General features: G+C 53.4%; 1 protein-coding gene across 3 annotated transcripts; it reads left to right on the top strand.

Moving 5' to 3' along the window:
- The first annotated feature begins 5,612 nt into the window (after positions 1–5,612).
- Mycbpap (MYCBP associated protein) lies at positions 5,613–25,461 on the top strand. Of its 3 annotated transcripts, none has more exons than XM_013519083.1 (19): positions 5,613–5,720; positions 13,363–13,490; positions 14,274–14,427; positions 14,522–14,625; positions 15,059–15,239; positions 15,673–15,788; positions 16,053–16,203; positions 17,227–17,342; positions 17,432–17,547; positions 17,695–17,806; positions 18,308–18,497; positions 20,038–20,225; positions 21,248–21,394; positions 21,923–22,300; positions 22,691–22,812; positions 23,185–23,300; positions 23,782–23,927; positions 24,058–24,228; positions 25,301–25,458. In XM_013519083.1, exons 1-19 carry the CDS (start codon positions 5,672–5,674, stop codon positions 25,394–25,396), a joined length of 2,781 nt encoding a protein of 926 aa, XP_013374537.1. In that variant the 5' UTR covers positions 5,613–5,671; the 3' UTR covers positions 25,397–25,458. The 3 variants fall into 3 exon arrangements, with proteins under 3 accessions (XP_013374537.1, XP_013374538.1, XP_013374536.1); XM_013519084.1 differs by lacking the exon at positions 5,613–5,720 and adding an exon at positions 5,743–5,940; XM_013519082.1 differs by lacking the exon at positions 5,613–5,720 and adding an exon at positions 5,761–5,940 and having other exon boundaries at positions 25,233–25,461.
- Positions 25,462–25,463: the final 2 nt, after the last annotated feature.

Below are 25,463 nucleotides of genomic sequence, written 5' to 3'. Positions count from 1 at the left end.
TTTGCTGGTTCTCGTTGCTGCCATGCGAAGGACCGCCAGCCGAGCAGCTGCCAGCGGCAGACACGATTCCCTTCCAGTCTGCAGGGCAGAGCCCGCGGGGGCTAAAATCAAGGCGTCAGCGAGCTGTGTCCCCTCGGGACTGCGTGCTCCCTGCCTCTTCCACTGGTGAAGCTGCTGAGTGTGCCGGCTGAGGGCCACCACGCTCGTCGGGCTCTCCGACTCCGACCCCCACCTCCCTCTTTAACGACCCTTGGGATGACAGGGGCCACGGGATAATCCGGGATATCTCCGAAGCTGCAGATCCTTTATCACATCTGCAAAGTCCTCTCTGCCGTGAGAGGTGACGCAGCTTCCGGCGCCGAGGATGCGGACACCCGCCTGCAGCGCTGTCTGGGAGGGACGTTATCTAGTGGCTTCCAGTGTTCTGGGCCTTCGCTGTAGTGTCTTCCACCCGCACACGGCTTTCAGGGCACTTACACGTGTGCGTGCACCCAGAGGCTGCTCGTCCTCCTTGAACTGATCCTGGGAAGCCGCTGAGGGCGTGCAGAGCCGATACTAATGAGGAGGTGGGCGAAACCATTGGGCCAGGTCACAGCTGGAAAAACTCAGGGTTTTGGCCCTCCTGTCCTCTCCACAGTTCCCAGCTATGCGCCACTAGCACCACTACCTCATCCACTGGTGGACTGAGGCGACCCTCAGGTACCCCAGAGGGTCCAGAGAGGAAGTCCCAAGGTGGGCCAGCTCCCTGCCCAGACCCTGCCCTCAGCCGCTGGTCGAGCAGGGAGGGGCATGGCTACAGAGCCTTCCTTCTGTGCTGAAACTTGGCATGGACCCCGGGACTCAGCGTTCTCCATCTGAGGCATGTCCCCAACAGAATCCCAGAGGGAGCTCAGGTGCGCAGAAAATCACCTTAGCTCAGACCTCCCAGGGTCAGGCACCAGGGCTGTGGTTCACCCTGAGGAGGCTGAAAGGGGCCACTGTCCCCTGCAGATGGGAGGAAACACACTTTCTACGTTGGGAGGCTGTTTAGCTGCGGACGGAGTAGCTGACAATATGCTTCAAGCCTGGCTGGGTGGAAATAAACAGAGACAAGAAGCAATCATCTGTGTGCTGTCCTCTCTCGACCCACTGGGGTCAAGGCTGTGCTCGGTCGGGGAGGAAAGGGCTGGAGCCTCCCCGGCCAGGCCTGTGTACCTGCTGCGTACCACCCACCTCCGCCCCCAGCTGCTGAGTGCTTGGTGAGTCCCCTCCAATGCTACCGTCTCAGGGCTGCATGCCTCACCATGCCGCGGTCCCCTGGGCACCCGCGTTAGAGCTGCAGCTCTGCTTTCCGGTGACTCCATTCTATGTCTGCAGCACCCTGACCTTTCCCACATGAATGAGCTCCAGGGAATCCCAGGATGGAGTGAGAAATTGTGTATAAAATCAAGAACACAGATGAATGGATACGCAGTGTGGTCTACCATGAAATAGTACTCAGCCGTGAAAAGGAATGAAGTACATGATAAGTGAAAGAAGATCAATACCATATGGCTCCATTTCTATGAAAATCCAGAGTAGGGAAGTCAGTCAAGACTGAAAGTAGTTTAATGGTTGCCAGGGGCTGGGAGAGGGAGATGGGATGGCAGCAGGAGCGGGGGTGATTGCTTGATGGATGTAGGTATAAAACATCTTTTAGGGATGAAGGTTGCATGACATTGCAGATGTACTGAATGTCGCCACATTGTCAGTGTTAGATGGTGACTTTTCTGTTACCCCTATTTTACAAAAACAACAAAATCAAGCTGGGCGTGATGGGCATGGTGGCGTACACGCTTGTAATCCCAGCACACAGGAGGCTGAGGCAGGAGGATCACCGAGAGTTCAAGGCCAGCCTGGGCTACACAGCAAGGCTATGTCTCAAAAACAGAAATGAAAATTTAAAAAAACAATCAAATGGGTTTTCTGGGGAGAAGTTTGTTAACTTTGATCAGGTTCTCAAAAAGTTACGCAGCTCTGATCTGGCCTGATACTCCCATGAGGCGGGGAGAGAATGGGACTGTATAGCAAGCACCCAGGGAAGTAAGCCGACAGGGACCGGTGACACAGCCCTCCAGGTCGCACGCCTGCCTGACCACGCCCCCCAACCCCCTTCTACCCCGTGCTTGATCTTCACTGGAGCCTCCGGCCAGACCAGCTAGTTGTGTAGCTCCCTAAAGCACAAAGCTTGCAAGAGGCTGGGTGCTCCACAAGTGTGCATCTGTTTTTTTCCTAGCAGAGTCTGAGCTCCTAGAAGCCTAGAGGTCTTTTTACTTCCCCTTACATCTCACCGAGTTCCCATTGCAGCCGAGGCGCGGTGAACCGTTCCGTCTCCCTCCAAGAAAGAACTCGCTGAGTCAGGCTTGGTGACGCATCCTGTCATTTTAGCTACTTGGGAGGCTGAGCCCGGAGGATCACAAGTTTGAGGCCAGCCTAGGTAACTTAGGGAGACGCTTTCTTAAAATGAAATTAAAGCCAGGCGTGGTGGCGCATGTCTGTAATCCCAGCACTGGGAGGCTGAGGCAGGAGGATGGTTGCGAGTTCGAGACCAGCCTGGGCTACAAAGCGAGCTCAAGGCCAGCCTGAATTGCATAGCAAGACCCTGTCTCAAAAAGACAATAAATAAATAAATAAATAAATAAAAGGGTTGGTGATGTAGCTCAGTGGCAGAGCACCCTGAGTTTAATCCCCAGTATCACAAAAAAAAGAAGAAAATTATTTTCTTTTTAATTGACAAATAGTGATTCTTACATTTATGGGGCACAGTAGGCCTTACTGAAGGCTCATACAGGCTTCCGAGCTTGAGACTTAATTTTCAAACATTTCTGCTCTGGTGCTTAAGGGTCATCTGCCCACTGCAACCTGCATGCAGATGAACCGCACGCTAACGTTAGTAGGAACACAAGCCCTTCCGCCACCGTCAGCCCGCCCCACCCCAAATGCAGGTCACGCCTGGAAAGGGGCTTGGAGAAACACTGACCACAGCAAAAGCCAGACACCAGTCACTTCCACCCACGCAGGGACTGTGATTGTTTGTGTCTTCTATTTTAGACCCCCCGGCTGCAATGCCTGAGCCCCTGTGTGTAGGAGATAGAAAGTAGCCCACAGCCCAGACCGGCTATTTCAAATCACAGGACAGGGCCGGGGATATAGCTCAGCAGCACAGCACCTACCTGGCAAGCACAAAGTCCTGAGTTCGATTCCCGGTACCAAAAAAAAAAAAACAAATCACAGGAAAACGGCGGCGACCATTCGTCTGGGACCCACATCCCCTGCCTTGAAAAAGCACATTAACCACTCTCCCGCTGGCCTTGAACTTGGGGAAACCAGAGAAGTTTTGCTTCTCTCTAGTCGGGGTGATTTTTACGTCCTCTCTTCTCTGAGCTGTTTTTCTGTACGACGCATACGGAGCTGCTACCCTCCCTCCAAACCCATAGGATTGTGAAGTTTAGTTGTCACCTTCCCTCCACAGTTTGCACAACGTAGCTTGCTTTTATTTTCCTTTCCACGTAGCTCTAGAGTACTGAAACAAAAGGCGGCGTTCAATTTATAGCATCCTGTTTTAGTAGTGCTGTTGCCATTTAGAAAATATGGCAATTCCAGGGCTGGAGATATTGCTCAGCGGCACAAGTGCCTGCCTGGCAAGTACAAGGTCCTAAGTTTGATTCCCCATGCAAAAAAAAAAAAAAAAAAAAAAAAAATGGGGCTGGGGATTTAGCTCAGCGGCACAGTGCCCGCCTGGCAAGCACGAGGTCGTGAGCTTAATTCCTGGCACCAAAAAAAAAAAAAAAGAAATGAAAATATGGCGACTCTTGATCACTGTAAATTAAATGAGTGCTAGCAATGAGCTGCCCTTTTTTTTTTTCTAAATGAGAAATTGGTTTTGGGTTGTTTTTTTCTTTTTGAGACATGGTCTCACTATGCAGTTCAGGCTGATCTTGAACTCTCTTTGTAGCCCAAGTTGGCCTTGAACTCAAAATGATCCTCCTGTCTCAGCCTCCCAAGTGCTGGGATTACAGGCGTGCGCCGTCATGCCCGGTGGAAATTGGTTTTAAATGCACAGTTATTTTTTAAATGCACAGTTATTTTATCTGGGCTCAGTGCAGGAGACATTATAACCTCCCTTTTATAGGTGAGAGAACTAGAAAAGAAACTATATACATATATATATATATATGATAGCTAAGATAATTATACTACTAATTTCTATTCTTGAAAAGAATGGTTTATGCTTATATTGTTTGATCAGTTTTGCATGCCTATATCTTGGAATCTGAGCAACTACTTTGAAGATAACAATACACAATATAATAACCATTGTCAATTTCCTATTATCTTGTTTTGAAATTCTGTATCGTTTTTATTGTTTCTCTTGAAAATTAAAAAAAAAAAACTATACAAGTGAGAAAAACAGAGGGTAAGCGACTGGCCCGAGGGCACGCAGCAAGCAGCAGAGGTGTGAGGCGGACTGGATCTGTCTGGATCTCTAGAACCTCTCCTGATGGGACAGGATTGCTTAGGGACCCTCCTGTACTACACTGTGGCTTGGTAGGGGGTGCGGGACCAGAAGTCCCTGTGCTAATAGAGCTTACACTCTGGTAGCGAGTTTGACAGTGGGCTCCCACATACACAAACAAATCATTCCAGAATGCATTAGGGCCCTGAAAAACTTATAAATCAGATGCGCTTATAAATGTGAGATCACAAGCCGGGTGTGGTGGTGCACGTCTGTAACCGTACCCTGCATCCTGCACTCTGGCAGACTAAAGCAGAAAGCCTGCAAGTCTGAGCTCAGTCTGGGGGATTTAACAAGACCCTGTCTCAAAATGTTTAAAAAATTTAAATTTAAAAAGGCTCAAGATATAGCTCAGTGGGAAGGCTCCGGGTCCCATCCCCAGCATTAATTAATTAAAGATTACAGAGAAGGGATACTTTTTTTTTATTTTAAAGAGAAAAAAACAGAATTTCAAAACAGGATAATAGGAAGGTAACAATGATTCATACATCGCAAATCATCTTTATATTAGTTGCTCAGAGTACAAGCTACAGGCATTTGTTCAAACAATACTAGCATAAACCTTTCTTTTCAACGAACTAAGAGAAAGTAGTATAACTATATGTGCATATATATTTTTTGCATTTCCCTTCCTTCTTTTCTCCTTTCCCCCATTCCAATTTCTCTTTCCTTTTGAACAGTTTCTTCCCACTCTACAATATCTATTGTATATTTTGGATCTTGACAATACCGTGTTTGCACATGTGCATCTCGTTTATTTCCACTTTTTGTTTTGTTTTGTTTTGTTTTTTGAGACAGGGTCTCGCTATGTACTTCAGGCTGGCCTTGCACTCACTATGTAGCCTAAAACTCACCATGGTCCTCCTGCCTCAGCCTCCCGAGTGCAGGGATCACAGGCGTGCGCCATCACACCCGTCTAGAAGGGGTACTTTAAATTAGGGACTCTAGGTAACCGTCTCCAAGGACCCCAAATTGCAGTGAAATGTGGCTGGTCTGAGAAGGGATCGAGGAGTAGTGAACGGAGCAGGGTCCCGCCCCGTCCTGCCTAGGGTGTGACGTCAAGACGCCCCTCCTGTGACGTTGGCCGCGATCACTCCCGGATCTGGCAAGGGAGGAGCCGCCCACGGTGGGCAGGCGATGACGACGAGGAAGGTGTCCAACAAGGCCTCTCCTCCCCGGCAGGCGGGTGAGTGCGCCGCCCGCGCGCTGCTGGTTGCTATGGACGCCCGGCGGTCGCGAGGGGCGGGGCTACCGGCCTCGCCGGGGTCTCCTGTGGGTGGCTTCGTGGTGGGGCGGCACCATGAAGTCGGCCAAGAAGGACTCCCGCTCCCGAGTCCCCGCTGGCAGGGTCTTGGAGCCCACCGAGAACATCAAAGGTTGGCGCCGAGTCACTCCGGCTCTCTTCGGTACTCAAGAACACAAGAGGGGAGCGCTCAGGATGGGGCTCTAAGCTGCCCCGGAGGACGCGGGTAACCCTAGGGACGTGGGAGTCAAGTGACCGAGCCGGGTGTGGTGGTACACACCCTTTCCAGCACTGGGGAGGCTGAGGTAGGAGGATAGTAAGTTCCAGCCCAGCCTGGGCGATTTAGTGAGACCCTGTCTCCAAAACGGGCTGCGGATGTAGTTCAAGGTGAAGGCCTCTGAGTTCCATCCCCAATACCAGAAAAAAATACCCCTGGGAAATGAGGTTCACGACACAGGAGCCTTAAGGATCACAGATGGACAAGGCGGAGGCTCCGGAAGGCAGGCGGCGCGGCACCAGTGTGCTTGGCCTTTGGGCTGGGGACATAGCAGGTCCAGAACGGACAGGGCTTCCGGGGGTCAGTGGCCCAGGAGATGGCTTTGAGCGGGAGGAGGGAGACTCCACCTCTAGCCTTATCTTAGGGGCGGGCAGGAAGCAAGGTCTGTGCCCTGGGTGAGGTACTTAACAGCCGGGAAGGAGTTTAAGGCCAGAGAGTCCAGGAAATCGGGTCCTTGGAGGAGGAGCTGGGGAAAGAGTGCCGGAAACAAGTGAAGGTGGCGAACGCAGCCACCTGGATGGGACGGGACGGGGCGGGGGACCCTCCCAGTCCTGCTGGGAGAACCCCTGAGAAATGCTGAATTCCGGGAGTCCTGCCTGGGACTGCCTTTTCCTACCACTTGCCCTTTAATAGGACACTTGTCCAGCTTGTTTGACCTGGAAAGTCGCCAGACAGACCTGCTTCCTGAGAGCCGCAGGCTGGCTGACCCACTGGACAAGTTCCCACTGCAGTATGCTCCTCCGTTCGGCCCTCAGGGCTGGTGCTAGGCGAGCACCCTACCACCGAGCTGCACCCGCAGCCCTGTTTCTGTCTGTCGAGGGCCTGCGTGCGCAGGCGCTGTGCAGGGTCCCAGGGGCGTCTTAGTCACTGTGTTCACCTCTGGGACGCAGTGCCGGACACCTGCCGCTTGGAGGAGGAGACGTTTATTTCGGCTCACACTTCGTCATAGACCCCTGGTACAGAGAGCCCTTGCAGTGCCCACTGAGGCCAGGAAGTTTATATTTGCCATCCCATGAAAAGTTACTGGAATTCAAGTGAGTTCATTCCAGTCTACCACTTCCAGAGCAAACCATGGCAGGAATAAAGACACAAAGGCATATCTGCAGTTATGGGGAGCCAAGGGGTCCCTAAGTCCAGCCATGATGATGGCTAAGCGGAAAAAAGGCCTCGACAAGGGCCAAACCTGGGTTTTATTAATTTGTGAAGAAAGGAGTGGCTTGAGGATGAGTGACTGTGAGAATGGTGGGAAGTAGGTGAGCGCCTTGAGCTGGGCCAGGTAGGAGGCCTGACCTCTGTGATATGCAGAAAAAAGCCGGGCATGGTGGCACACACCTATAATCCCAGTGCTCAGGAGGCTGAGGCAGGAGGATCGTTGCTAGTTCGAGACCAATCTGGGCTACAAAGTGAGCTCGAGAGACTGAGGATTTAGCTCAGCAGCACAGCGCCTGCCTGGCAAGCGCAAGGTCGTGAGTTTGATTCCCGGTACAGGAAAAAAAACAAAAAACAAACAAACAAAAAAAGTGAGCTCAAGGCCAGCCTGAATTGCATAGCAAGATCTTGTCTCAAAAAGAAAAAAAAAAAAAAGCAGAAGGATATGCAGAAGGAATAATCTGCATAACACAGCTGAGGTTGTATCTAATGTGTTGGGGTTGGTGCTTCCGTTCTGATGTGTAATCTTTTACGCTGTGGAAGTCATAGCCTCTTATCTTGAGGCTCCGTCCTAGTGGACAGCGTGGAGCACGGCTGTCCATCTTGCCTTGCCCCAGTTCACACATGGGAGCTACAGGGGCTGGGGAAACACTCTTCTGTCGTCTGTGCTTCAAAGACTACATATCAGCACCTCGGCTGGACTGATGTACATTGCTTAAAGTCAGCTGAAGGGATAAGGAAAAGTCCTAGCCAGCTCTGAACACATCAATACATGGAAATAGGATCAAGCTCAGCCAAAATAGAGACAATCACTCTTCCTTCAAGGACAGTCTCCGAGGTGGTCCTCCACACCCTGGCTCCAAGGCAGGACAGCGTGGTGGCAGGGCCTGGTGGAGGGACACTGCTCACTTCCTGGAAGACAGGAAGCAGAGGGCCAAGGGAGGAAGCGGGGAGGAGATAAACCCTTCCAGGCCCCGCCCACAGAGACCTGCGTCTCCCATCAGACCCTACCTGGGAGCAGCTTTAACACACGCGTCAGCCAATCAGCCAGACACAGGACCCTTTGGGGGCCGTTGTACTTCTGAACGTGAATGAAGGGTGTCAGTGTTAGGTGTGTGACCCAGCCCCTCAGAGACTCCGAGTCTGGGCAGACCCAGAGATAAAAGTGAATGGGTAGGTGGTGCAGGTGCTAGGTGCTATTTGAGGGGCTGGGAGGCTCCGAGCACCTACCGAGGCCTGGAGTGGTACAGTTAGGGAGGAGGGGGTCCTGAGAAAGCTGACATTTATGGCAGAAGAAAAGGAGAGGGAGGAAAAGGAAGGGGAGAAAGAGAAGCAAAGGGGGAGGGGCAAGAGGGTGCTTCTGCAGAGGCTCCCGGGCCCGTGGACCTGAGAGCTGAGGGGGCTTGCAGGCAGGCGGCCCGGCTGTGCGGGGTCGGGGCGTCTGGGGCCCTGCAGGCCCTGGGGTCCCAGCCGCAGCTGCTCAGCAAAAACTCAGGGTGTGAGATGGCCCGGCCTGGAGTCAGTGGGGTTCCCTGTGAGACCTGGAAAAGTGACAGGAGCCTGTGGCGTTCGGTGTGGCTTTCTTTTATGCTTCTTCACAGTGCAAAAGGCTGGTGCTGTTTCATGACATATTTTTTAATAGTTAAGAGAGAGAGGAGCAAAATAATCTGGCTTCCTTTCCAAGGGCAGTCAAGGGCTTTTCCAGCCACTGCTCCTTGCTCACCTTATTTCTGCGCGATCCTAATCAGATTTGAACTTTCTGCTGTAAACAAATCAATGGAAGATTTTTCACTGGGTTTATTTTTAATAAAGGGAAAATTAAACAGCCCTGAGGTTAAGAACATGCCCCAGAGTGAGGCAGGTGAAAGTGAAGGGTTCAGCGGGTATGAGCCCTTTCTCCTGAACTTCCTCAGGGAAGCCCACAGAATGGTCAGATGCTGATGTCTTGTAATCTTGTCCATGGACTTGGAATCATGAGCAGAAAAGGCAAGTGAATTCAGTGACCAGCAGGGCATGGTGGCACAAGCCTGTAATCCCAGCACTTGGAAGGCTGAGGCAGGAGGATTGCTGTGAGTTCTGAGAGCAGCCTGGACTACAGGGTGAGACCCTGTCTAAAAAAAAAAAAAAAAGGAAAAAGAAAAGAAAAAAGAATTCAGTGACAGGAAACCTGTTTAGGGGCCTGAGAGTCCCAGGTTTCTCCTTGGTTTTGTTGCTAGGAAACAGAGAAGCCTTCCCATTGTCCAGACCCATCCCTCTTCCCTGCCAAATAAAGCGCTGTCCTGGTTGAAACGGTCCCTGCCTTGGTTCTCCCAGTGTACCAGAGGCTCATGCCTGTAATACCAGCACTGAGGAGGCTAAGGCAGAATTGCCTCTCTGCAATTTTGAGGGCAACCTGAACTATGTGGCAAGACCCTATCTCATAAAAACCAAACTGAACCAAACCAAATGAGAAACAAGCCTTGAGCCAGGTTTTTCTTGTCTCCATGGTTCCCTCCAGTAGAGGGGTCACCTCACTGCCGTGGGCCAGGGGCTGGTCCCTTTGACCCCTCAGCTGTCAGGATGAATGAAGAAATGCCAGCAGTACTCAGCTTGGGTTCTCTTTACCTTTTCTTTTCTTTTTTTTTTTTTTTTTTTTTTTTTTGAGACAGAGTCTCCCTATGTATTCCAAGCTGGCCTTGAACTCACTGAAGAGCCCAGTATAGCCTCGAACTTTTGGTAATCCTCCTGCCTCAGCCTCTTGAGTATTGGGATCACAGGCATGTGCCACCATGCTAAAATGCATGCCAAGCTAAAATGCATATCTCATGTTTTGGTTTTGTTTTATTTTTGTAGGCAGGGTCTTGCTATCTAGTTCAGGCTGGCCTGGACTCACTGTGTAGCCCAGGCTGGCCTCAAACTCACGGCAGTCCTCCAGCCTCACACTCCTGAGTGCTGGGGTTACAGGCATGCACCACTATACTGGCTGCCTATTTCATTTTAATGATTATTTCATTCACCGGACACGGCTCAGTAACGGAGCATTTATTGCACTGTATTCAAGAGGACAGACTCAGAGAAACATCAGGCCGGTGCCCCTGGCTGCTTCCACTTTAAACATGAGAAAGTGGCTTCCGTGTCACCAAAAGAGATGGGAACATTGGAATCTGCAGTGGGGTTGAAGGTCTGTACTGGCCCGAGGTGATTCTGTACCCACTGGGGAGAAGCACACAGTGGAGGTGTTTAATCCCGTGGGAAGACACAGGCCAACCAAGGTGACAGGAAAAACAACGTCCTGGAGGCAGAGGTGACACCAAAACATTTATAAATGTGGGCCTTCAGCTGGTGCCAGCTGAAGGGTTTGATCTTGTGGGCTGTGCCAGCTGATGGGTTTGTGTCAGAGGGAGGTGAAATTGAAGGCCAAGGCTGTGTCGGCATGCACGGGGCAGATCAGCTCTCCCCGCACGCACGCGCACGCGCGTTTGTGTGTGTGTGTGTGTGTGTGTGTGTGTGTGTAATAGACCATGGCCCCAGGCAGAATTTAGAGTTCTGTTTGGAAAGATGGGGCTTTTTTTTTTTTTTTTTTTTCTTTTTGAGACAGGGTCTCACTATGCAGTTCAGGCTGGCCTTGAGCTTACTTCATAGCACAGCTGGTCTCAAACTCACAACCATCCTCCTGCTTCAGCCTCCCAAGTGCTGGGATTACAGACATGCGCCACCACTCCTGGCCCAAGATGGGGGCTTTTTTTTTTTTTTTTTTTTTTGCCAGCAACTATTTCCTTTAAAAATAGTTTTGATTTTGCCCGGAATGGTGGTGTGGTGCAGGAGTGCAATCCCAGTACACCAGGAGGCTGAGGCAGAAGGATGGCAAATTCAAGCCCATTTGGTGATTTAGGGAGATCGTATCTCAAAATATAAAAAGGGGTGGGATGTAGCTCAGTGTGAAGGCCTTAGGTTCAGTCCCTAGTAACACACACACACACACACACACACACACACACAGTTTGATTTTGTTAACCAAAACCCCTGCCTAGATGCTTTTAGTGACATTCTCTCTTTAAAAGTTGAGAATTTGAGCCAGGCGTGGTGGCACAACACCTGTAATCCCAACATTCTGGAGGCTGAAGCAGGAGGCTTGGTGCTGAGTTTGAGAACCAGCCTGGACTATATAGTGAGGTCAAGACCAGCCTGGGCTACATAGCAAAACCCTGTCTCAAAACAAAACAAAAGGAAAAAAAAATTCAGGTACTTTGAGAAGCGGCAGAAGAAACTAGATTGAGCTTTAAAAGCCTTGAGGCCAGGGCTTAGGTTTTGTTGCCGTTGTTCTGTGCCATCCGGAACCAGGGGGAGAAGGCCGGGGTCCCAGCCAGCAGAAGGAGAGGCACACTGCCCGGCGAAGCCCCCCGAAGTCAGGCAGGGCTCAGTCTGGCAGGGGAGGAGCCAGCCACAGTCCTGTGTCCTCCCATCCCTGCTTCCTGCAGCTATGGGGGCGACGCGGGTCTGATCCCTCCCCGCTTCCAGCCTCCAGCACAGTTGTTATCTGTTCCTTTGTTATAGTGTAGCCCCTAGTCTTGCCCCCTAGCCCATCTTGTGCCAGGCCTCTGCCCAGGGGGAAAAGGCCGGGGTCCTTCACCCTGGCACAGCCCAGTGAGCTGGGCACGGTGTGGCTGCCAGATTCCGCCTCCATGAGCTCCAGCGACATTTCCGGCCTGACTTCCCTTCACCCCCTCGTGCGTGGTTTAACCATCGCCTCCTTAGGAAGCCTTCCCTGTCCTCTCCGTAGGTGAGGCTGGGACCCCTGGATGTCTTGAGTGTCACTGGCTCAGACCCCTGGGTGTGTGCCCTTTGTAGGCTGAGATGCTGCCTTGTGTCCCCAGAACATAGCACCGTGCTTCATAAGCCAGCATTAGTCGATGAAATAATATGAAACAAAGGGTCTGTGGAGAATGTGCTATTTCCCACAGAGCATTTGTTTTTTTCACCAGTGTCTTAAGAACTCAGTACCTTCACCCCGAACCAGAGTGCCAGCACCAGAAGAGGCCAGGGAAAGGTCCAGTCCAGTTGTCCCAAATCACTGCCCACCACGATTTAAATTTTGTTTTATTTTTTTAAGACAGAGTCTCAGCCATTGTGGTGGCACACTCCTGTAATCCCAGTACTTGGGAGGCTGAGGCAGGAGGATCACTAGGAGATCGAGGCCAGCATGGGCTACCTAGTTAGTTCAGGGGCAGCCTGAACTATACAAGGAGACACTGTCTCAAAAGAAAAAACAAAACAAAAGATAGAGTCCGTTATGTAGTCCAGGCTGGCCTTGAACTCATTGTGTAGCCCAGGCTGGCCTCAAACTTGCAGGGATCTTCCTGCCTCAGCCTCCTCAGTGCTGGGGTTTCAGGCGTGGGCTGCTATACCCAGCTTTCCAGGATTTAATTTTTTAAACTCAAGGGAGTTGATGCTCTGGCTCCACATAGTAGCCGGGGAGCTATATTTGTAAAACTCCTCCTGAAGATTCTGAGACAGACACTGGACTGGTATTTGGGGAACACTGATGTAGTTCAGCTGCTTCTTTTTTAAGAGTGGGAGATGGAGGCCTAGGGAGGTACAGTCTTGCTTTTCTGGGCTGTCCAGTGTATAAGTAGCCTGCAGGGCAACCTCTTTGGATCTCAGTTCCAGCGACAGATGCCTCAGTCACTGTGTCAGTCCAGCGACAATGGGTAGGGGACCCTCAAGAGAGACCTCCCATAGCCCAGCAAGGTGCCACCCAGACCCCCACCAGGCTGTCCAGGCAGCCAGTTCTGCTCCTCTATGCACTCTAATATGGATTTGTCCATTTTATTTATTTATTTACTTATTTTTGGAGACAGGGTCTTGCCATGTAGCTCAAGCTGCCTTGAACTCAGTGAGTAGCTTAGGTTGGCCTCAGACTCACAGGGATCTTCCTGCCTCAGCCTCCCACGTGCTGGGATTACAGGCATACGCTACCACGTGCAGTCTTGTCGTCTTTTTGTTTTTTTGGTTTTGGTTTTGGTTTTTTTCTGGTACCGGGAATCGAACTCATGACCTAGCGCTTGCCAGGCAGGCGCTGTGCAGCTGAGCTAAATCCCCAGCCCCCTTGTCCTCTTATTTTTATGTATATATACACAGCAACTTTCCTACATAAAAACTTGCAATTGTTTTGTTTTTCAGAAAAGAAGCGGACAAAGATACCTGAGCAACCCACACCCCCCATTCAGGAAGAGCCTGAGCCCGTCAGCAACGTGCTGCAGGGCGATGACATTCTCGCCTTGGCCGTTAAGAAGGAGGACTTGAAGAAGGTGAGCTCGGACCCAGGTTTCCTGGGCCCTGCCGGCTGTGTTGCCTGGAGCGTCAGCCACACCCCGTCTCTCCGCTGGTTCTCAGGCTCTCGAGGGCATCTGTGTCCATGGAAAAACACCAGCTCTTTCCACTTTCACATCTGCACGAATTCATCACATTGTTTGCACATTTCTGAGATCTCTGTGGCATCACGTGAGAGAGCGAGGTATCTCGCTTCCCAGAGAGGCAAGCACCCCATCATTCCCATTTTAGAGATGAGAAAATGAGTGTTTATTTGTTTGTGTTACTGGGAATTAAACCCACAGCCTTCCCACTGAACTGCATGCCAGCCTTTTTTTAATTTTAAATTTTATTTTGAGGTAGGGTCTTGCTAAATCACTAAGTTATCCAGACGGGGCTCAGGCTTGCGATCCTCCTGCCTCAGCCTCCCAGAATGTTGAGATTACAGGTGCGTGCCACCATGGCCAGCTGAAAAGCGAGTTTAGGCAGCCGAGGTGGAGATGTGGCTAGAACTGAGTTCTAACTCCTTGCTGTACCTGCCAGCCACTCCCCACCTGAGCTCCTTGGAGGCTGCCGCTGCTATTTTCTCTCCCCAGAATGCACCTACATCTTGTATGTGTTTCACAGTCGTTTCCTCAGGGAACATATGGGCTGAGCGGGGGAAGCAGCCACGCCAACCTCCAGGAATCCCAGCAGGGGCTGGCACAGAGGAGATGGGTGCTCCTCCTCCTCCTCCTCATTCTCCTCATTGCAGGTGCAATCTCCCTCCGTTTTCTTTTTAGCAACACGTCCCTCGCCCTACTGCAGACAACCCTGTCATTACCCAGAAAGTTTTCATCCGTAAGCTGAAACCCAAGGATTCTCAGAAGAAGATCTGCCACTTAGTAGCTCATCCTGCAAACCCAGATGCGGCCGAAAAGCCCCTAGACTACTCAGGTAGGGCCGGTCTTCATCGGAAAGCTGCCCCGTTCGACGGTTTTCATCCTCCACCTGCAGTTCCCCTTTTGCTGTCTCTCTCTCTCCCCTGCAGGTCCTAGCGACAGCTTTGACGGCCGGGACCAGATCCTGCCTCACCACATCTTGGGGACTCTGCAGGACTTCAAGAGAATTGCACTTGCTCAAGGGAACGCCCAGGTTTGTTTGTACAGAGCTGCCTGGCCGAAAGCAGCTACAGAGGGCATTTTATTCCACCACCTACGGAGTCAAGTAGGGTCACATGGGGAGGAAGATGGCTTCTCACTGGTCCCCAGGCGGCCTTCCCATCATGCAGTGCTTCTCTGTCCTCGGAGCCTCCTCTTCCATGGTGTCAGGGTGCCTGGGGTGGCATACAAACGGCTCAGTCAGCCAGGGCAAAGGTGCCACTTAACATCAGTTGTGAGGCAGAGTCAACACTCAAAGATGCTCACCAAAATCTGAGAGTCAGTGTCCCCCGGTCCTGTGATTTACTGTCATCCGCCACCTGCAGGTCCGAAGGAGCGTTCTCATTGGAGCAGGACACTGGGGGATGCAGGCCTGGCTGGGCTGCAGTTCAGATCCCCCTGCCCAACACCCACCTTGTGCTTTCCAGCTGGCTGAGCTGATATGCACCCCACCTAGCCTCATGACCCTCATCTCAGCTACTGAAGAGCCAACACCAAAGGCCCCAAAGGAGAAGCAGCAGCCCCAGGCCCCTCCGCCTCAGCACAACTTTCTAACACACTGGCAGTGGCACGTGGCCCTGCGGAAGAAGCAGCAGGAAGCCCTCAGCAGTGAGCAGAGCTTGGGGGGCCCTTCTACCTGGCCTCCATCTGGCACAGAGGCTCTGATTGGCATTTTTGCTCTCCCCCACCTGTCCTTTGTGCTCCTCTGGGTGTGTAATCCCAGCATTGTGGGAGGCTGAGGCAGAAGGACTGCAAGTTTAAACCCAACCTGGGCAGTTTAATGACTCAAGAAGACCTAGTCGCTTACATAGCACTAGGAATCCCAGACCCTTTGCTAGCCCTTTAGTGACTTAGGGAGACCCCCGTCTCAAAAATAAAAGAATACAGGGCTGGGGATGGAGCTCAGTGGGAATGTCCCTGGTTTAATCCCCAGTACTGAAAAACAAAAAGCAAAACCACCGCCTTGGTGCTGCAGTGCAGGGCACCGGGGCCCTGGGTCCCGACTTGGCCAGGCAGTGCATTCTCGCCCCTCGCTCCCCAGAGCACCTGAAGAAGCCGGTGAGTGAGCTACTGATGCACTCGGGCGAGACCTACAGACAGATCCAGGAGGAACGGGAGTGCATAGACCGCTGGCTGCCAACGGCGCACGACGGCAAAGTGAGCATGGCCGGTGCCGAGTGCCCTGGCAGAGCTGCGGTGCAGGGCAGGCGTGTGGACCGGGGGTGGCTTCTCATGGCTGCACAGCTGGGGAGGAAGCAAGCTCACCTTTGCAAAGCACTGTGAACCACTCAGGGCCTTCACAGAGCTCTGTCGTTGGGTGTCAGAGGATGGGTTCATTTAATAACAGCCAGGGGTGTGGGTCATGGTGATCGACTTGATGCTGAGTGACTGCCAGAGCTCCCTCTGTGTGCCCCCCGCCAGGACTACAAGGAGACCAGTGCGTTCTGGAGTCCCCTGGAATACTTGGGAGATGAGAGGACGGGTTTGCTCATCACCAAGACAAAAACTCAGCGTGGCCTGGTGGAACCCATCACGTGTGTCAGGAAGCCTTGCTCCATCCAGGCGGAGACCGGTGAGCAGAGCTGGAAACCAACTGGCTTTGGCGCTTGCCCAAGGCACAGGCCGAGTCGTGGGCATCAGCTTGGCCTGTTGGGACCAGATCCTGGCTCTCTGTGGCCCTGGGCAAAGCCCCAGAGCCTTCCTGAGATCCAGCTCTGCTTTAGTAAAATGGCAACAGAAAAGGCCAAAAGGCAGCCTTGGGCCATGCACAGCTGTCAACACCTGGAATGTGGCTCAACCGCATGCCGGCAGTGTAGACTGCACCCTGGGTTTCAAAGACTGGTTTGGAGGAATGGATTAATAATTTTTATATCCGTTACATGTGGGGATGGTGATCGTTTTGATGCATTGAGTTACATAAGCCATATGAAGTGAGTTGTACCTCTTGTTACCTTTTTAACGTAGCGTCTAGAAAGTTCGCAGTGACGCACATGGCTTGCATGTGCGGCTTGTGTTATGCTGTGTGTGGGGAGCCCTGCTTTGGTGCTGCCAGCTGCCTGGGTCCAGGTCCCAGTGTACTAGGTTTCTGAACACCACTGAGCACTGTGTTTGACTCCCCTGGCCCATGATTCCTCATCTGTAGACCACACAGAGGGATGGGGAGTTAAATGAGACGTGATATTTATTAAGGCGTTCAGGCTCAATAAAACGCTGCCCAGCCCTGGGAGAGGTTGAGACAGGAGGATCACAAGTTTGAGTTCCACCTGGGTGATTTAGCAAAACTCTGTCTCAAAATGAAAAATAAAAAGGGCTGGGGATATAACTCACTCCTGGATTCAAACTCCAGTAATGGAAAAGAAAAATGTAGCGCGGTCGTCATTTTTAATGGTGGCCCGTAGATTTGGTGTTTGGAAACTAGTTTTGTGGGAATCCTATGTAGGGCTCTGAGCATATGGGGAGAGGACGGGGATCTAGAGGCCGCTCGAGGCTGTATTTGTATCCTTGTCGGAGACAAGGGGTGCTGACAGTGTCCCTGGGGCAGTGGGTGGGAGGGGGGCGTGGCAGTCACTGGTGCTGAGGCCCTTGCCACCCCCAGGGTTACCTGCCCCGAAGGATTCTGGGTACCGCCGCGCCTGGGACCGCAGTCTCTTCCTGATCTACCGGCGCAAGGAGCTGCAGAGCCTGATGGCCGAGCTGGACTTCAGCCAGCGGGTTAGCGGGGCCTCATGATCCGGGCTGAGGGTCCTCAGGGTCGTGCGTGCCTTTGGTCGGCTCACCTGTCCTCTCCGTGTCCCTCCGAGGATATTGATGGCCTGGAGGTGGTGGGCCGAGGGCAGCCCTTCTTCTCCATCACTGTGGAGGACAGCTCAGCGTTTGAGAGGAGCCAGGAGACTGCCTCGGAAGACACAGCTTGCCAGTGAGTGGAGCGACAGCGGCCCAGGAGTGTGAGGGGCAGGTTTCCCTCCCAGCCGTCGGCACAGCGGGACCTGTCTAGATTTCCCGGCCGCATGTCTGTGGGCCCCACCTGGCCTCCAGAACCCCAAGGTGTTGGTTTCCCCTACAGAGACTTCTGGGCTGGTCCAGGCGACGCAGCCCCCATGCCGATTCTTGGCCCTTCTCTGCTGTTCTGTGGGAAGCCAGCTTGCTGGATCAGAGGCCGCAACCCCCAGGACGAGGTAAAGCCGCCTTCACCGTCACCCTGGGGAAGGGCCTCCCAGGCGGGTGCCGCCCAAGGTGACCTTGGCAGTCACAAGGAGCCAGCGTGCTCTCCTGTTTGCATTTTTATCTGGTCACACATTTGGTGCGACTGAAAACGGCAACAGCAACATTACCTCAAGCCGGAATAAAATCACACTAAAAAGAGTGTCACAAGCTGCCCAGTTTGTACCTAGTCCCCAAGCAGGTAGCTAGGCAAACTCTCACACAGAGAGGGCCTTAAGAAGTTCAAAAATAGTCCTCAGATGCCGAGGAGCGGAAATGTGTGTTCATTTTCTTACTATTGATAGTAACCTCGGAGACAGCCACGTTGGGGGAATGACACCATTCCAAGGGGGCCAGGCCCTGGAGGCCGGGGAACCAGGAGACTTTTAGTGCTAAATCCAGACAAGTCACAAGCAAGCAGGGATGAGCTGGTCACCTTCTGGCCGGGATAGTTCTCATACCTGCTCCCTGCTCAGAGCCAGGTCGGAATTGGAGTGCGGTTGACCTTCGAAACCCTCGAAGGGGAGAAGACGTCCTCAGAACTGACCGTGGTCAATAACGGCACGGTGGCCATTTGGTATGACTGGCGGCGGCGGCCCCAGCCAGACTCTTTCCAGGACTTGAAGAGAACCAGGATGCACCGGTTCTATTTCAACAACCGGGAAGGTACCCCAAAGCTGCCCTCCCTTCGCTTCCTGGGTTTGTCAACATCCGGGAGACACCAGCTTCTACCTAGCGCCTGGCTCCCCCAAGCTTGAGCCCTTCTCCCACCCTGCCCCCCCAGTTCTCCTGTGAAGTGTGTGGTCTCATTGCCAGACAGGGTCCCAGAGGCCCGAAAAACAAAGATGGGGAGCCAACTTCCCTCACCCCATCCGTGGGACAGGTTGAAGATTTGCTGGCTTCCATCACATAGAAAGAATTTTCAAGATGCCTCAGGAAGAGGCATAAAGGATTTATTAGACAGAATTTTAAAAGCACCCACTTGAAAAAATAGAGTGTCAGGTGTTGAGAGAGGGGCACGTTATTTGTTGGACCTGGAAACATTTGTGTTTCTCTTGAGGGGGGCAAAATTATGGAAAAGATGGCTCAGCCCCCAGCAGGATAATTAGTGAGTCCAGCTTGCTTGCTATCTTTTCTTTCTTTCTTTCCTTCTTTCTTTTTTTGTCTTTTTGAAACAGGTCTCACTATGCAGTTCAGGCTGGCCTTGAGCTCACTTTGTAGCCCAGGCTGGCCTCAAACTCACAACAGTCCTCCCGCCTCAGCCTCCTGAGTGCGGGGATTACAGGCTTGTGCCACCACACCTGGCTGTTTTTTTTCTTAAAGATGGATAATAAATAATCTTTGAATTCTCTGAGTTTGTTCCTTTAGGGCTGGGGATTTAGCTCAGCGGCACAGCGCCTGCCTGGCAAGCGCGAGGTCGTGAGTTCGATTCCAGGTACCAGCAAAAAAAAAAAAAAAAAATTTGTTCCTTTATCATAAGATCACCTTCCCACACTTTATTTTCTCAACTAGGCTAACTGATGGACTTCCAGTGCCCTTAAGGACTTTAGGGTGTGAGGGGACAAGGATGGAAAGCAGTATAATTAACCGAGGAAACGCCCATATGGATAGGCATGGGTAGGTGTGACTGTGTCCTGGAAGTTGTAGTCTTAAAAGTACAGGAGTTTTTTTTGTTTGTTTTGAGACAGGGTCTCAGTATGTAGTCCAGGCTGGCCTTGAACTCACTATGTAGACCAGGCTGGCCTTGGATTTGTGGTGATCCTCCCGCCTCAGCTCCTAAATGTTGGAGCTATAGGCATGCACCACCATGCCCCGTGAAAGTACAATTTTTAAGTTGTGATTTTCCTTGTCTGTTTTCCACCTATCTTTACTTCTGTCCTACCTCAGTCTACATTCTTGCATCTGTTTAGAGAATGAGGACCACTCGGGAACATAGGCTGGTATCCGACTTGTTCTGGGGCACTGTTACCTACATTGCACGGGCCTGGGGCGCGGATGGCCACCTGTCCCCGCTTGCCTGGCACTCCCCCAGCTTTAGCACTCAAAGTCACCCGTTCCAGGAAATCTCTCAGTCCTGGGCACACCGGGATGGTTGGTCCCCAGACCTGGGCTGCAGTTCAGTGGAGCTTGGGGCTCAGGTAACTTTCTGCATGCAGGCTTAGGGCTTGTCTGGCTTCTCCCTCACCGCTCTCTCTGGCCATCTCAGGTGTGATTCTGCCCGGAGAAACAAGGACCTTTACCTTCTTCTTCAAGTCTTTGAATGCCGGGATCTTCAGGGAGTCCTGGGAGTTCCGAACCCACCCCACCCTCCTGGGTGGCGCCCTCCTGTTGGTCACCCTGCAGGCAGTGTCCCTGACCCAGGACATTTTTAGGGATGAGAGGAAGTTGCTGGAGGTGAGGGACCCAAGGCCTCGGCCCGTGGGGACACCGGGTAGGTTACCCGGGTGTTCTTGGCAGTGCTGTGGGGATCTTATTTCCCCCTGCCCAGGGAGGGAAAACTTTTCACAAACAGGCAACCGAGCTTGTTCAATAAACGCTTCCGGCTTCCAGTGCTTTGGGATGTAGCAGATGGGGCGGGCAGGTTTGGGAGGGCAGCAGGCAGCCCCACCAGGCGGGGCCCCCACTGAGCTGGAAAGGAATGCAGAGTCCTGCGATTCAGGTGGCAGGAAAGTGCCTCCCAAGCAGATCATGTGACCCACGGCTCTACTTTGTTTCCTGTTGGCTGCTACTGAGCAGTGGAGGGACGTTTCACAGACACGACTTCCACACCAGAGGCGACAATGTAATAGCCCGTCTCCACACCCTGTGTGTAGCTGATGCCCCAGGAACTGCCACCCCTCTCCCCCGTGGCTGTCCTAGGCGGTGCTTTGCGGGATTCCGCGGGGAGCTGTGTGGCTTTGTTCCCTGAGGCCCCAGACCCAGCCAGCTGTTTGAGCTGGGCCTCAGCCAGGGTGATCAAAGGTGATTTTAGCAAACGTCAGGCCCCCTAAACTCGCTGACTGTAGGGCTGATGCCGCATGAGATGTCCTTCCGCTGGGTTTCCGTGGCACTGACTGCCCACTGACTGGCCACGGTTTGGCCAGGCTGAGTGAAAGGTCACTGCCCTTCTCAGCGGCGCCCAAACCGTGCACGCCGCCCCCTCCTCCTGATGGGGGTGGATGCTAACTCGTGACCTCCAGGTCCCATTCCAGAGCCTCTGTCCTTTGGGCTGCTTCCAGGGAACGAGGATGTTTGGAGAGAGAGAGACACCCAAAGGCTTCTGCATCTTGGGAGAGGTGTGCGTGTGTGTGAGAGAGACAGATGATGGCAGAATCTGACCCTATGGAGGTGCAAGGCTTCCAGGGGTCTGGCCCCCCTCGAGGACACAGGGCGCTGGGAGCCTGGGGTGTCATCATGTGCCACTTTCCCTTCCCCAGAGCAAGCTGGCTGCCCATGAGTCGGTCGCCGTAGTGCACCGCGTGCTGCAGGAGCTGCTGAGAGGGATCCTGACCCCGGAGCGCACGCCGTCCCCTGTGGATGCTTACCTGACAGAGGAGGACTTGTTCCACCATAGGAACCCCGGGGTACAGGCTGCATGCCGCGCGTTCCCCTTTCCGCAGCAGCCCTATGGGATTGGAGTGCTGTTTTCACCCTCTTGTTACCCTGAAGACACCCAGGCTCAGAGAGGTTAAGGGTCGTAGCCAAGATAGCCAGCAAGTAGAGGCTTGATGGGAGCAAAGCGGCACAAACTCCTTCAAACCCAGTCTTGTGTTCTTTCTTTCTTTTTTTTTTTTTAGTTTTTTTTCAACAGAGTCTCCCTATGTAGTTCAAGCAGGTCTCAAACTTGTGGCAATCTTCCTGCCTCACTCTGCCACGTGCTGGCATTACAGGCATGCATCACCAAGCCCAGCAAAACCCAGTCTTTCTCGGCAGCCCCAATGCAAAATCAGCTTTAATTGGAAATGCTCGGCTTGAAGGGGAAGTGGGAAGCCCCTGCCCCGCCTCACTCCTAGTCAGTACCTGCCGCAAAGGGGAAATGGTAGCTGACTACCGTGGGCTCAGAGTGCGCCTGCCAGCCTCCCCCTCACTGTCATCTCCTGCCTCTGCTGCAGCTGCGCTACCAGCACCAGGTGGTTCAAGGCCTGCACCAGCTGTGGAACCAGTATATGATCCTGCCCCTCAAGGACAGGGAACCCCGGCCCAGCCAGGAGGAGCCCCTGAGCTCCAGGACCCAGGCAGCCTCTCCGGAGAAGGCTCCCGCGAATGCCGAGCTCCAGCTGCCCCAGCAGGAGAGCAAGTCCCACAGGGACTCCCGCCATCCCTCCCTGTCCCAGAGGTCCGCAGCAGGGACCAAGAACACCTTGCGCAGGAGCATCATGGAGGAGATCCTGGTGGAGGAGGGCCCAGACGTGGAGAGCGCCACGAGCCGCTCAGAGCCGGATGGCTTCTCCCTGCCGGAGTGGAGCCTCTGCCTGGAGGACTTCAGAAAGGTGCCCCCGGACTCGGAGGGGACTGGTGGACAGCTGGGTGCCGAGCTCAGAGCTAACAAGGGGTAGCCCAGCAGCCCCATGCACAGAGACTAATCCTCCTGAGGGCCAGAGAAAGCAATCTTTTAGGTCACATCTCTTTTTCTGGGGTTCCCAGGTGTCTGTGGTACAGGAAGGGCTTCCTCTGGGACCCTGGCAAACCTTAGAGAAGGGTTCATGGGTACAGACCTCCGAGGCAGGTGCCTGGCCCCACAGAAGGTGCCCTGGACAAACTCCACGGCCCCTGGTCCCGCACCACCTGCCCCATATCACCATGCCCATCAGTAGAGGACAGAGGGACCTTTGGAGTCCTGCAGCAGAGCAGTTGCCCATGGCGCCCGTGACCCTGACCAGGCCGTGATGACCCTCCCTGAGGAGCACGAGAGAGAGGACGCACTCATCAGGCTTAACAGGGCAGCCCTGGAGCTATGCCCAGAACAGAGGCCGCTGCAGCCCGACCTCCTGTACCAGCTGTGGTAGGTGCCCCCCACTCCCAGCCCCGGCTTCCCCTCTGTGTTGTCAGCCTTTGCATTCCACGGCCCAAACTCCCTTGTGTACACCTGGGGGCCTTTTGCAAGGCTCAGCCCTTCCCTTAGGGCAGGCCCCACATCCGGCCGTGGCTCTGTGCAGGAGTCTGAGGCCGGCGTGAGATTGTGACCTCTGGCCTAGGCCAGCTTCTCTTGGAAAGCCAGATGCCATCTGAGCAGCAGGGAGGATGCTGGCTGGTGGTGCTCCCGTGGTAGTTTCGTGGTAGTTTCATGGTAGTTCCTGGCACGGGGGACCTGGGCCTCTGCAGGTTCAAGGGCACGTGAGGAACGATGGCTTTTCTGCAAGGTCTCGCCCTCTAGTTTGCAGCTGTGGCGAGATGTGATCGACAGCCTGGTGAGCCATTCCCTGTACCTGAGGGTGCTGCTGGGCCTCCCAGAGAAGGAGACCGTGTACATGTTTGTCCCGGAAGAGCAAGGTCAGAGCCTGGGCAGCCACACCTTTGTGTCATCTTTCCCAGCCCCCTGCCCTAGGAGCTATGGGGTCTTGGCCGTTTGTTACCTTGTGGTGGGTGCCCTGCTAGGTGGAGCCCGTGGAGCTCCAGCACCCTGCCATCTGCTGCCAAGATGTGGGACCCTGAAGCTGCCCTAGCAACCCCCTTAGTGATCCCCACTTGTTTTGCGGGTGGAATTTAAAAGACTTTTCCATGGCCGTGCACAGGGGATAGGACTGGAAGGAGAATCTGGACTAGCTCTGGTTTTTTGAGACAGGGTCTCGCTGCTATGCAGTTCAGGCTGGCCTTGAACTCACTCTGTAGTCCAGGCCGGTGTGGAACCCGGTCTCTTGTCCCTCACCTGAGGCAGCCTGTAGGGGCTCTGGGCTGTCCCCTTCACTCTTTCATCGCAAGCCTGGGATGTCAGTGAGGCTGCCGGGTGCCGTGCTTGCTGCTCCTCCCTTAGATCAGAAGTCACTTCCCACCACGGAAATGAAGGCAACGGCCGGGAGAGTCGGGAAAGAGGAACGGAAAGGGACCGCCCAGGAGAAGAAGCAAGGGGGAGTCCGAGATAAAGACGACAAAAAAGGAGCAAAGACTCCCGTGAAAGAGGCATGCGGGGCCGGTCGGGGGCTCAGGGCCCTGGAGGGGCTTCAGCAGGGGGCAGCGGTGCCAGAGAGTTGCTATGCAGAGCGCCCAGGGCCCACCTCGGGAGCCATGGGGACTCCATTTCCCCAAGCAGGACCGTGCGAACAGCAAAAAGCAGAAGGCAAAGGAGGACAAGAAGGTAATCAAGTCTACAAGTCGCGACAGGCTCTCCTTGGAAGACCCCACGCCTGACAGTGTCAGGACGTCTCAGGAGCCCATCGATCCCCTGGTCATGGAGAAATACATGCACCGGCTGCACACGGAGGTGCGGGAAGAGTTTGTGTCACACCCCCGCCCCCAACGCCTGCGCCGTGCGCTCTGCTGTGACTGTAATAAGTGCCACCTCTGCTGGTGACGGAGGCAGAGCCCCTGCCCCACAAAGGGCGGCTGTTCTCATGAGCCATGCAGACCTCATAAACAGGCACCCCAGAAAAAGAATGTCGATACAGAGCCTGGCGGCAGGGGTTCACCCAGGGCCGGGCATTCGGAGGCCGGGTGGGGCAGGCTGGGCCTCACTGAGCCAGTGACGTCCTGCAAAATCTTGAAGAGGGTGAAGGGTGCCCTGAGCTGGGGAAGCCGCAGACAAGCGTGTGGAGGGACCATGTGGGGCTTTGCTGGCCGTCCCCGTCGTGAGGACTTGGGGTGGAGTCACACGGAGTTTGAATGGGGGGCGGTTTGGCCTCGCCTAGGCTTCAGAGGGTTGCTGCTGCCTCCGTCTGGAAAGCAGACTAAGGGACAGAGAAGAGGACACTTTTTTCTCTCAGCTGTCCCACCCACAGTAGGTGTACCTGGTGATCCTTGGGAGAAGAACACTGTGAGGTGTCTCAGTCCATCTTTGTGGCTATAACAAAATACCACAACTGGGTAATTTGTAAGGAAAGAAACATATTTTTTATTTCTTGTGTGGCACTGAGATAAGATCTTACTATGTAGTCCAGGCTGCCCTTGAACTCACTATGTATACAGCTCAGCCTGGTCTCAAACACAGCAGTCCTTCTGCCTCAGCCTCCAGAAGGCTGGGATGACAGGCATGCACGACTTTGCTGGTTTTTTTTGTTTGTTTGTTTTTTTCCGGTACCAGGGATCGAACTCACGACCTTGCGCTTGCCAGGCGGGCACTGTACTGCTGAGCTAAATCCTCAGCCCCTTAGAAATTTTTTTTTTTTTTCTGGTACCAGGGATTGAACTCATGACCTTGTGCTTGCTGGGCAGGTGCTGTGCTGCTGAGCTAAATCCCCAACCCCTCACTTTGGTGTTTTTGTGAGACAGTGCAGTGGACATGCAGGTGCTTTCCACCGAGCAGACCTTTCCCTGGGACTTCTGTCACTTTCCTCCAGGTCTACGGGCTGCTGGACACCCTGGTGACCGACCTGATGGTGCTGGCTGATGAGCTCAGCCCTGTGAAGGATATGGGGGAGCAGCTGCTTGTCTAGCTGTCCTGGGCCTTGAGACCTCCTGGCTAGCAATGATGCCAATAAAAGCCTTTAGGTTTCTAGCACT

The sequence above is a fragment of the Chinchilla lanigera genome, unplaced genomic scaffold (assembly GCF_000276665.1).
Source record: "Chinchilla lanigera isolate Chin_1 unplaced genomic scaffold, ChiLan1.0 scaffold00050, whole genome shotgun sequence".
NCBI lineage: Eukaryota > Metazoa > Chordata > Mammalia > Rodentia > Chinchillidae > Chinchilla > Chinchilla lanigera.
The sequence above is the reverse complement of the archived record's forward strand: the minus strand, read 5'-3'. Positions and strand labels throughout refer to the sequence as shown.

Excerpts from the sequence above, each read along its gene's own strand:
- Mycbpap (XM_013519082.1), top strand. The coding sequence starts at position 5,835 with ATGAAGTCGGCCAAGAAGGACTCCCGCTCCCGAGTCCCCGCTGGCAGG. Across the intron at positions 13,491-14,273 it reads AGAAGGAGGACTTGAAGAAG|CAACACGTCCCTCGCCCTAC; the intron begins GTGAGCTCGGAC and ends TTTTCTTTTTAG. Across the intron at positions 15,240-15,672 it reads GCAGCAGGAAGCCCTCAGCA|AGCACCTGAAGAAGCCGGTG; the intron begins GTGAGCAGAGCT and ends CTCGCTCCCCAG.